Source organism: Aspergillus eucalypticola (assembly GCF_003184535.1).
Source record: "Aspergillus eucalypticola CBS 122712 chromosome Unknown BO83scaffold_29, whole genome shotgun sequence".
Lineage (NCBI taxonomy): Eukaryota > Fungi > Ascomycota > Eurotiomycetes > Eurotiales > Aspergillaceae > Aspergillus > Aspergillus eucalypticola.
The window spans coordinates 50,991-62,233 of record NW_020290303.1 but is presented as its reverse complement, the minus strand read 5'-3'; the positions used below and the strand labels follow the sequence as shown (position 1 = coordinate 62,233).

At 45.8% G+C, this 11,243-nt stretch overlaps 4 protein-coding genes across 4 annotated transcripts; 1 reads left to right on the top strand and 3 right to left on the bottom strand.

The window, feature by feature from the left end:
• Positions 1-967: 967 nt before the first annotated feature.
• BO83DRAFT_440496 (cell wall mannoprotein 1 family protein) lies at positions 968-1,554 on the bottom strand (the record flags this gene model as incomplete). Its single annotated transcript, XM_025536262.1, has 1 exon — positions 968-1,554. The coding sequence occupies exon 1, from the start codon at positions 1,538-1,540 to the stop codon at positions 968-970; it is 573 nt and encodes a 190-aa protein (XP_025384131.1). The 5' UTR covers positions 1,541-1,554.
• Positions 1,555-4,766: 3,212 nt separating this feature from the next.
• On the bottom strand, positions 4,767-5,664 carry BO83DRAFT_411068 (uncharacterized protein; the record flags this gene model as incomplete). The annotated part of the gene is made up of 5 exons (XM_025534276.1): positions 4,767-4,930; positions 4,983-5,121; positions 5,173-5,273; positions 5,333-5,600; positions 5,638-5,664. 5 exons carry the CDS (start codon positions 5,662-5,664, stop codon positions 4,767-4,769), a joined length of 699 nt encoding a protein of 232 aa, XP_025384130.1.
• Positions 5,665-8,062: 2,398 nt separating this feature from the next.
• BO83DRAFT_125307 (uncharacterized protein) lies at positions 8,063-8,665 on the top strand. The gene has a single exon (XM_025526058.1). The coding sequence runs from the start codon at positions 8,296-8,298 to the stop codon at positions 8,614-8,616; it is 321 nt and encodes a 106-aa protein (XP_025384129.1). The 5' UTR covers positions 8,063-8,295; the 3' UTR covers positions 8,617-8,665.
• A 650-nt stretch (positions 8,666-9,315) lies between these two features.
• Positions 9,316-10,974, bottom strand: BO83DRAFT_411067 (MFS transporter; the record flags this gene model as incomplete). Its single annotated transcript, XM_025534275.1, has 3 exons — positions 9,316-9,618; positions 9,691-10,640; positions 10,707-10,974. 3 exons carry the CDS (start codon positions 10,972-10,974, stop codon positions 9,316-9,318), a joined length of 1,521 nt encoding a protein of 506 aa, XP_025384128.1.
• Positions 10,975-11,243: the final 269 nt, after the last annotated feature.

Sequence of the window (11,243 nt, the reverse complement as noted above, 5' to 3'; positions counted from 1 at the left end):
TGCTTGACTAGCCAACTTCTCGACGAACTCTATTCTCACCGCCTCTCTACTTGCATGATTGATTCCCCAGGCGCAACATATTGCTTGGTCAGTAAGTTCATATTTAGCGCTGAGATAGCGTCCAATATTATGTAGTGTGGTATACGTAACTATGGAATTGATAAAGCTAAAATTCTATAAGTTTGACTAAGTATTGAGTGCGCTCAGGCAGAGAAAGGTAAGACGATATTTGCATTGCGTGGTTCGCCGATCGGCAATCGAGGTGGCTGGATTCCGTACGGAGTTTTGAAATTTTGCAATCTACTCAGAGTATAGATACCGGAATGAGTGATCTATTCAGCTGAAGTGGGTCTGGTGGCCTACGCTCGCCACTCCCTGAGTATTTCCTACTGCATGCCATGACTGGGATATCTGATCGTCGGGAATTCATCTAGGACATGCCCGAATGCTCCTCTTTGGGGCCTGTGTGCATAGGGTGTGGATTTCAGCTGAACTCTACATGTTGCGCGAATAACTCCTGTCCGACATCGGTCGCACCATATTTTTATCATGTATGGACCGCCCCATCCAAACTAAACCACTAGCTTATCATCTGATGGGCAATCTGCCATGTTCTTAGCATGCAGGTGGAGGAAAAGACACTCTGCCCACTGCTGCCTTGCTAAGATGATTTTGTGTATCATGCTGGGCTCTCATGACATACCTTGTGCATAAGGCAGGGGTTTCCGATGAACAAAAGTAATCACATAGTATCATTAATGAGGATTGGCCAAACAACAAGATTTTCTTATCTTATAAAGTCTTTTCGTCGATAACGGAGGCAATTACAGAAGTTATATTTCTGCTTCTATTACCATGGATTGTTAAGAAAGTCCAGAGACATGTGCAAACGAGAAGGCTTAATTGTGACTAGTGCTTAAGCTTGATTTCATCCTTTCATCCCACTGAAGTTCACCTATCCTCAACACTATGAATAGGCCGCAATGGCCTTCTTGAACGCAGCCGAAATTTCATTCAGAATCAATGGTGCCAACTCCGCATACGTCCCTGACAACTTGTCCTGTACCGCTGACCCCAACGCCTTCGATAGAATGCTCAACTCTTGCAGATCAAACTTGACTAAGAAACTCAATGATGCAATTCCCAACAACCCATCGTCAAAATCGGACTTTTTTGACACAATGTTGGCCAGTGTAGATGCGATTTGTGGCTCCAGCGTAACGAAAGCTTCCGCTACCTTCTGCGATTCGGTGTCGGTGAAATTGGCAGACTGCCGGGTCACTTTGATTGCGATCTTCAGATCGACTTCGAGCTGGATTGTTTCCGCTTGGATTTGCAATGCAGATAATGTTCCTTCAATGCCGCCCGGGTAGTTGCTCACGGTGGTGTTGAGGGTAACCAGTTGGGTAGAGATGGTGTTGACGGCGGAGACGACGCTGGAGCCATCTCGCTTGGTTGGTAAGAGTACTTTCGCCGGTGTTGCTGTAGCTACTGCTACTGTGGCAGTGAAAAGTAAGGTGAGGAGGTACAAGAAGTTCATGTTTGTTAGTGGTGCTCACTTGGCAACTACAGAATGACTCAGTCAGACGCCCATGCATTTGATTTATACACAGGTTTGATAATGACTCGATCATCTCATTTCAACCCCGCTTCTTAGCGGCCAGCCTTTTCCGATTGATGTTACATTCAACCTGTACAGCTAATTTACTGGTGCTGACTCCCATAGTCCCCGCATGACGCTATCGTTGCTTCTACGAATCAAGCTGATTGATGATCTTCGAAATTGCCTCAACAGGAATAGTGGCCCGGTCCCTTAATTACATTTGCAGCTGGACGGGCTGCATTTTTCCCTTGTAGCTCAGATATATATTAACTATCTAATCTAACAGGCTCATGTTCCTTGCAATGGTTGGTGCGAGTCAAGCCACCGTATGATAGCATGTGCTTCCGAGGCCTAGAGGACCCTGATATTCATCACTCAGCCCGCCACGAATTTTCCAAGCATGTGACTTCCAATCAGCAAAACAATACTAGGTTGCAGGTTGATTATCTTAGCAATCTCTGTAAAATACTCGCTTTATTCTATCCACTGCGGAAGTTTTTCCGATGGTATAAGTTGTTGTCTGAATAGGTTCCAGCGTACCAACAAGTCCACCCTTGTCTTTCGAACTTTACATCTTCCATCAGTAATATTACTCTTCATTTAGCTACAAAGCTATAGTGCTACTATACAGTTCTCGTTTAACAACAATGACGACACAAAAGGCAGAGAGTCTCCATTCTTTGTATAGTTATTCGGAGATGAGCTTCACTGGGATCATCATTGAGCTTTGCCCTGTTCGTCACACCTTGTCTCACAGTTATTGGAGGTGAAGATGCTCGAGTGCATGCATGTATCGACAGGCCTTTTTAAAATACGCTTGATATATGTTTAAGCTTTGAAGATGCTTGTCCACCATTTTACGGCCGCCAAACGAAGTATTTGCCTGATCACTAGGTTAGGATTAGATATTAGCAAGTTTTCATTTGATTACTTAAGCATAGTTCGATAGTTATGTTTCATCTAGGATATATAAACATAGATAACCTATAATGTTTGCACATTAGGATGTTAGCCCTTGATATGCACATTAACATATACATGCTGTAACTATTGGTTGTATACTGCTTAGTAAATGCATTATGCCTGATTAAGTCGGCCCCTGGATGTCCAAGTATGTAGAAGTGTTCAACCATAGTAAGTCAATAGCCGAGCGTCTTAGGTACGCCCAAATTCTATTTCCTCCATTCCTCTCTTTATTCTCCTCTCATTCCTCCTTCAAGTCATAACTACCTGATAGGGAATTACTTGTCAGCCCTTTCCAAATGTTCATTGGTCACGACTTACAGTACATACCTACCCACTGTGATTGTCCATTCTTGCATACTCCCCACACTCCTGTCGGTGCCGAACTATGCCCTCACTGTCTTTACTTGCCTCCTTTTTAGCCACAGTCCTCTGTTCGTGCATACTCTGAACCTGTCAAAACACGCCCCTAGTGGACTTTCAAATTGAACACTCTGAACTCAGCACTGCGAGGCCAACCAACAAAAGACTGGAATTTTGAGTCTGTTGACTCAGAATGCACATCCCCAATAGCCTTACTACAGTGGATGTGAGGTCAGATGACATTTACCCCTGACCGATGGGTGACCCAGTCCTAAATCCGAGATGGATGATAAAGATTATTGCTTCAGCAAATTGGTATAGCCTGAGGCTGCATCTGATACCGCTACAACAACCTCCGATGCAAGATTGTGTTAGAAAAAATATAGAACCCCTAGCCACTAGCACCAGTTCTCACATACAAGGAGCGATGCGTTCTGCTTACAATCCTGAGCCTGTATTTTATGTTATGTGGGTCATAACAGCTCGATGAAAACATAGTTCTAAAACTCAAAAGCAAGATGATAGCATGCCTAAAGGGCCCTCTTGCGAGCGACGTCAGTCAAGAATTCAGATTTCAACTTCTGTTACCCTTCAATATCGCACATATAAAAGCCCTCAACTCCTCACCCACATCATTGTTTGTTGTCATCAAAAGCCTCCGAAGAAACACAATGTAAAGAAACCCCAACTACGATCTGCATTCTCGCTCTCTAGCTTGACCAGCACTTTTGCGGTCCTCTCCCTCTTTACTCATGTGTCCGCCACTTGCACGCTATACGGTAGCAGCGACCTTCAACGCAATTGCGAATGGTACGGTACTGCACCGGGTTGCGGTACCTCTTCCTACAGTATAAACGATCGGTATTGAAAGCCACTACCCAATGGGACACTGCCTATACACTCTGGGAAAGCGGTAATATCTCCTGGGAATGCTATAAAGATTACGGAGCTGGTTGTTTAAGTGGTTATAAGAGGTTGTGGTGTGGTGACTGGCGTTCGTATTAACCCTATCCTATTAGAGTGAGAGTTCAACCCTTACTGACACTCGCGGTATCTGCACAGTCTAGAGGAATGCCATCCTTTGATAGTACGATGAGTGATTTGGGTTTGATGCTTGGATCTACAGTCGCGCCTATATCCGATCTTTTAGTTCCTATCTGAATAGGAGGGTGTCTCCTTGTTTACATGTATGCATGCTTATACTTGATAAGCTTGTTCCACTCTTTTATCCTGTTCTTACTAGTATTTTTTGAATGAACAATGACATCATAATCCAGTAGGCCAATAATATGTTCTACTCTTTTCGATGATTTAGTTTGATACACGATTCAAGCAACAGTCTGATAATGATCTTATTCCGCTCCCACATATGGCGGTGCCATGGGAACGCATCCTGAAGACCCAAGTTGAATCGCTTAGAGACAGGACGTATCGATATATTCAGAGTTAACTATATAGATAAAGTATATTCAATACTGAACACGTTGCTAGAAGGTCAGACGTGGGGAATAGATAATAGAACCATACTCCTCTATGTGCATAGATTATAAGAGTCCTTCAATGGCTATAATAAGTGGCCTGGCACGCATAAATGTATCACGATGCAGATGCATCTGAAGGGTGTTTGATCTAGAAGGAGGACATGGTTAGACAATATGCAGGAAGGGACTTAGTAAGGACTCTGTTGCAACGGAGTCCCACGTGAACTTTGCTTCATTCTGACCGGCGTCGATAGAAGTTTATTTTATAAAGTAACCTTTAGCTTTATGGCCCACTCGTCTTCCAAATTAGGACAATATGTCAACTTTAAGCCCCTGAAAAGCCTCCAGCATACTGATCAGATAAATACAGTCTCATTCTCATCAGTCTCATTATTCCAAACCTGTTCCTCCTTTACAGGCCCTTGTGCCGGCTTCCGCCACGGGTAGGTGCATAAGGCTGTCTTGAAAAAAAGCTGGCAATGGTCCCACATATATTTTAGTTTTCCCCGCATTTGCAATGCTGCCATCCCAGAAAAGTATTACCCTTTGCCCGTAGAGAGAAGAGTAAAGACCATAGAGATAGTTTCCCAATTCTAGAAGAAGGTCAAGCCATTCACTACCAACAGGTACGGCGGGTTCCAACACTTCAGTAAGGCGCAGCATAAAACCAAGTATTACATTCGCCAAGTGCAAGTGCTTCAGTAGCATGCTCTGATATCGGCGTTTTCTAAATGGCCCATCCAGAAGGAAAAGGCTTCAAACCTGGTAGTAGCTCCGCATGAAGCGATGGCGTTCTGTCGGAGTCAAATGCAAGAGATCAGGATTTCTGTGATAATATTGGTCACCAATGTGGGGTGTGGCCACTGGGAAGGATGCGATTTAGCCAGGTGTCGATGATATGATGAGTCATAGATATACTCACTTTGAATGTCCGTCAAAATAACATGGTCAAATTCATTGATCGCTTTCTCTACTTTACGATAATTTCTCCGCAAGTGCCGAAAATGATGGATCCCAAGTGTTGAAGAGATAGAGGGCAAACTCCCCTGGTCTACGAGTAAGAGTCTGGCGTATATTCCACCTTTGATATGTCTGCGTAGGCGTTTGTAAATCGTAGGTGTATGGTTGTCCAAGATGAGACGGAGTTGGCGGCAAGTGGCAGCCAAGTTGAAGGCGTCTGAAAATGAGAGCTCTCCGTATATCCGGATTATGACTTCTATGGGGCACGGGATCTTCTCCTGACAAGGTGGGCATGTAGTGGCCTATGGAAAGTTTCCAAGGATATGGAATGGGTTTGATGAGAAGAAAGGATGAGCTGTCTCTGTCATTTATCTTCCAGGACCATGTGGTGTCATGTGATTGGGGAACGGATTCGCTCTGGAACATGCATCGTTTAGGCATCAGTGCTTCTAACCTCAGCAAGGAGTTTATCCATATTTCATTGTAGGCCTAACGTTGTCCTTGTGGTCTCCAAATCAAAACACATCCCAAAATCAAACTTGCCGTGAGGGCCTATATGGAACCTAAAGGGATCTGTAGAAGTATTAGGCGTAATGCTGTGGTACCTGTTATCACCTGTGGACTTGGAAAGGTTTTGAATGTCACTAGGCTGTCTCTTACCTGAGAGCGCTACACCATAACGATCTTTTGAAGGATTTTGGTCAATTCATTTCTTATTCCAAAACCTGATCGAACCCGCTATGTAGGATGCTATCGATGTAGATACATCACCATCGGGTGGGGAATCATCGCCTGGGATACTCCCCAATCACCTAACTCGCACAGAAAAAAACATGAAGTAGGTAATAGAACAATATGATGCAGCATAGAAGGCTCGTCACCACAGTTATACACCCAACTACTGTAAATATACAGCACTAGGCAAGGCAAAGCATAGTTATACAGAATGTAGAAAAAATCAACGAATGGGGCAGCTGCCTAGTCAACTGCCTACACAGCTTATCGATACGCAATTTTGGTAGCACTCAAGGGGAGCTCCCATATTAGTGTCGATCGATTGCACTACATTTGTTTTCTGAGTATCTATTCAGAGGTAGGGTGGAATTAATGCACAACTTGTAGTTACTCGCTTATCAGTCATCCCAAACGTTCCTTTCCTCTCTCTGTGTAAGTGATTTCACTCAAATAACACCAATGCCTTTACGTGCTAAGCGGCTCTCACAATTACATATGTTCATTTCCTCAACATATACAAGGAGAAAAGAACACTTTCTCAGAGCCTAATGGATACCCTAATAAAGCTATTGACATCCTATACTTAATAGATAACGTTGTCGACATGTATGAGCTTGTAAGTGAAGCATTCACTATGAATTGTCGGTATGTAACAGGAAACTGACAACATTCAAACTTTGGAATTGTGAACCGACTGACTGATAAGGTTTGTGTGGGTAGAACAATCTACTACAAGCGCGTGGGTGGCTTTTTCCAGACTCGCACGGGTCAGTGGTTCGACTGTGCCTTACCATAGCTGCAGTCCAATACATACTGAAACATGTGATTTTTGTTCAGCCCCAAGGCACCTTCATCAGATGTATAATAGAGTTACATATCTTTATAATATACTCATCGCAATTTTACAACACGGAGATGGTTCCGATGGTTCTTGTGGCCTGGTGGCTTCTCGTTTACCAACAAGCCTACCCATCTCTCCTAATTTCTATCACCAATCAGTACAATTGATCTTCATTGGCCTGAAATACCTCTCAGGTATATGTGATGATATTTTGCCAATCCCCTCTCTCGCTATAACACACAGAGTGTTCTAGTTGGTGTCTTCCAGGATACCTATTTGGAAGCTTTCCCTACCTTGCTTCACCCCTGCGCTAGCCCCAGGCAGCTACAATAAGAATGTCGCCCTAATCTACACATTGAAAATCACGATATAAACTCTCCATTACAGTAATCTTTCACATACGACCATAGGGTGTGGAAAACAGGGCTTCCCGTCCGCTCAGCCGTACTTAAGCCACACGCCGGGAGGTTAGTAGTTGGGTGGGTGACCACCAGCGAATCCCTTCTGTTGTATGTATTTTTTCTGACTTTTTCTTGCCTTTTTCGCGCCTCTTTGTAGCGCTTTTAGCGAGATATAACCATCATTGATGTTCTTTGTTTGAATGGGAGGATGTGGTTAAACGATCGCACGAATTAGTCCACACATCTCTCTGGTTCTATGCAAGCGCGGGTGACCCCATTGGCAGCTGAGAAGGATACCCGACTTCAATGATGGATCAAATACTTGACCCGACAAACGATATATTCCAAAAGTTTCAAATTAGTATACCGAGAATACAATCGTACAGGCCATACATAATGGTTCTATCTAGCTTGGATATTTCGGTCAAATCTCCGTCTCCCGCTTGTCTTCCCACTCATTCATCCTGATACACAACGACTTGAACATTCAGCCAGATTCCACCAGTACCACGTCGAGCGTTGATATAAAAATGAACCCCTGTATTGTGTTTACTTTTTAAACAGCTCTGCACTGAAGGGGTAAACCGCACTCTGCCGTTCCATCACAGTCTCTGTTCATGTCTCTGTTTCATGTAATGACTGTCTCGAAACGTCCTTTATAACCTATAATAGTTTCCTGCTCGGCTTCTAGAATTGTTCGATGGAGACAGGCTGAGCCATGAGGATACATTCCGCGTCCTATTTAGATAAAGGGGAAAGGGCATTGTGCATCTAACATTATTCGCGCAACGGTCAGCTGATAATTCGCTGCCTCTTCTCCCTGCGTGGTCTGACCACCAACCGAACTCTGGAGAATGAATAGATCATATACGAATCTTTGACCCTCTGCCTTGAGAAAATTGTAAGCCTCGAATTCCATGTCAATGAGCATAGGTGGGAAGGCGATATATGATGTACCTACCAATGACGGAAGTAGTAAGAAGCGATAGGAGTGTCATAAGACACTCCGTAAAAGATCACATTAGGATGCACAGGCCCCCGACACTCCCGATATCAGAATCGGGGAAGAGGGAGGAGGGAGAGGGCGGAGGAGCTCATGGCGGCGGCGAAGGACAGGTGAGGGCCCGAGATGGGCAGCTGAGGGGAGGCGATTGGAGGGGCGGGTCACAGCAAGCGCATCAACGAAGTTCAAATCCATTTCTCGATCTTGAACACGAAGGCAGGATGAGATGTTGGACTAAAAGTGGATCCTGTAATTTCTTGACATGATTGATGACTGGCTTAGGCACCCGAGAGCCCTTGCTTGTATCTAGGTGACTAGTATCGCATTTGTGTTGTGTTGGAGGTCCAGAGCGCGTTCTTGAAGGTGTTCAGATATTCTCGTGGAAGTGGCTAAACTGGGCCAGTCGGTAGTCGCCTTCGACGCCATTTCAAAAAATAGATTCCTGCGCAACTTGATGTCTTTATTCCTTTTTGACTACGGGGACGCTCACGCCATTTTGTAAAGTAGTGAATCTTCTATTTTCTCGGGGAAGGAGCAGGCTGGATACAGATTTCTCATAGAGGCAACAACAGCCGCGTCAAGAAAACCAACTGTATGGGGTGACGGTACAGAGGAGAGTTCCCAACCGGAATGCAATTTTGCCCAAGATCTGTTCGCTTTTGATCTATTCTCTTTTACCAGACCCTGAAAGAGAATATGATCGCGCGAATTAGGCGCTTGCCGTTCGAGCGCTTGAGGTATACCTGAAATATTTCAAAGGAACGGAACTATTGCGGAAAATTCTTTGTGCGACACCAGCCAGTTCCTTACCTGGATGCGCCAAAAGACCACGACAATCTTTGACACCAGCCATCATACTGATTATGGATATGTGTTAGCAGAACTTTCTGGGATTAACATAAGGCTGTTGCATACTTACCAGACATTATTATGTATCCCAGCTTTCTCGTGTCCTGCACAACACTTTAGTCACTTCCCAATGTAGCCTTCATCTTCCGACTCCATTCCTCCCGCTTTATCCGTAGGAGGATCAACGGAATGCCACTCAACAGACAGAAGACACAAGCGGCTGTGAAAGACCATCCCGTTCCAATGGCATCGAACAGCGGTTGAGCGATGACCGCACTAACACACGACAGGCTGTTTCGCAGCAGATTGTTCACCGCCACGCCAACGGTCGATTTCTTTGGGGTGAACTCGGTCAGCATGGTCATGGTTACGTTGGTAAGAATCATTCCACCGAAGCCATAGAAGAAATTTCCGATCAGCTATATGGTATCATTGTCAGTCAGAGTTATTCTTGGCACGAAATCTTGCCCAGGGTTTGATTCCGAACTCACCGGCACCAGCCAGAAGACTTGCTTCTCGGCCGTCCATCCCCACCATAAGAGCGCTCCGGGAAACAGAATGCCCGCCATCAAACAATTCTCCCCCAGCCTATCTACTGGATGAAAAATCAACTCTCCTGCCTCGTCATACCGCCCCTCCTTCCGGGCGGTGCGTGCCATAATTGCATCCTGCCAGCGGCCACCGATGATTGCCCCGAACAACAACCCCAAATACCCAGGGATGTAGGCCACCCCGACGATCACAGGGCTCCAGGAGTACGGGGCTACGGCAAAGGTATCCTCGATCGAGACGCAAATGAGGTAATAGGTAGCAAACACTATCGCTGTATAGTAGACCGTGATTAGGATAGGCGGGTACTGGAGGAGCTTGGCGGCCTCTATGGGCTTAAGGAGAAAGTGGATGGCCTTCTTAGCGGGGCTGCTAGCGTTAGCGCGGTGCTCGCGCTGATTTTCTGCAAGGTTTGTGGCTGTTTCTGGTAGACAGAAGACCATCACCATGAAAACCGCCCATCCATAAATGACCATGAACCACTGCGTGCTGCGCCAACCCCAACGCATCGTGAGCGTCCCGCCGATGATTGGGGCAAACATGGGGCCTAGCATGGGCCCGAGCATGAAGGCGCCCATGGCCTTTCCGCGCTCGTGCGGCTCAAACATGTCGGAGATAGTGCCTGCGCTGACGGATTGGAGGGACGCGCTTGAGGCACTGCCGAGAAGGCGCATAGCGATGAACATGCCAATATTGGGGCTGATGGCTGCTAGGATACAGAACAGACCGAGAAAGAAGAAAGACAGCAGATATACGAGACGGCGACCATAGAGTTCAGCAAAGTAAGACCACCAGAGGGGGGTGATGGCGACGGCAAGGGAACCGAAGGCGAAGGACAGGTTGACAACAGATTCGGTGGTATGAAGGTCGGCAGCGATTTCAAGCAAGCAGGCTGTTTAACAACCAACTTGTAAGTATGAAGACTATTTGAAGAGAGTAATAGAGAGAAGGTACATACGGAACAAGACACCGCTGCTCAACGGAACGACTAAACCACCGGCAGCAACGATGAAGGTCAAAAACCACTTTACTCCGGAGCTGTAGGACCGGGGATCCTGTACAGATGGGACCAAACACAACCATGGAAGAAACCCTATGCGCACCCTCCTGGTGGCATTAGGATCAATCTTTTCACGCTCAGCTCCGAGCTCTGTCTCGATGTTAGGTTGGGCAAGTGTGTCGGCAGAGTCCATCCGCTCGTGGTTCGTCTTGGTTTCCATGTTCATGGTTACTGGTACTTCAGGGATGGTGTTGGGCTCGTCAGGCATATTAAACAATGTTCTAAATTGCTTTATTCCGTGAGTTTGTATCGCTTGTATTCCAAGATAGACGAAGGGGACGCTTCCTTTTCTATGAATAATGAGACCGAGTCCTTCATACTCCTAGGATCCACCTCGGCCGAGATGTGGGGCCGCTGCACGCTGTCCTCGTACGAGATGTGGGTCCATGTCAACAGGAGTAGTAGGCCACTGGACATAACATCAATAAGTGCCTC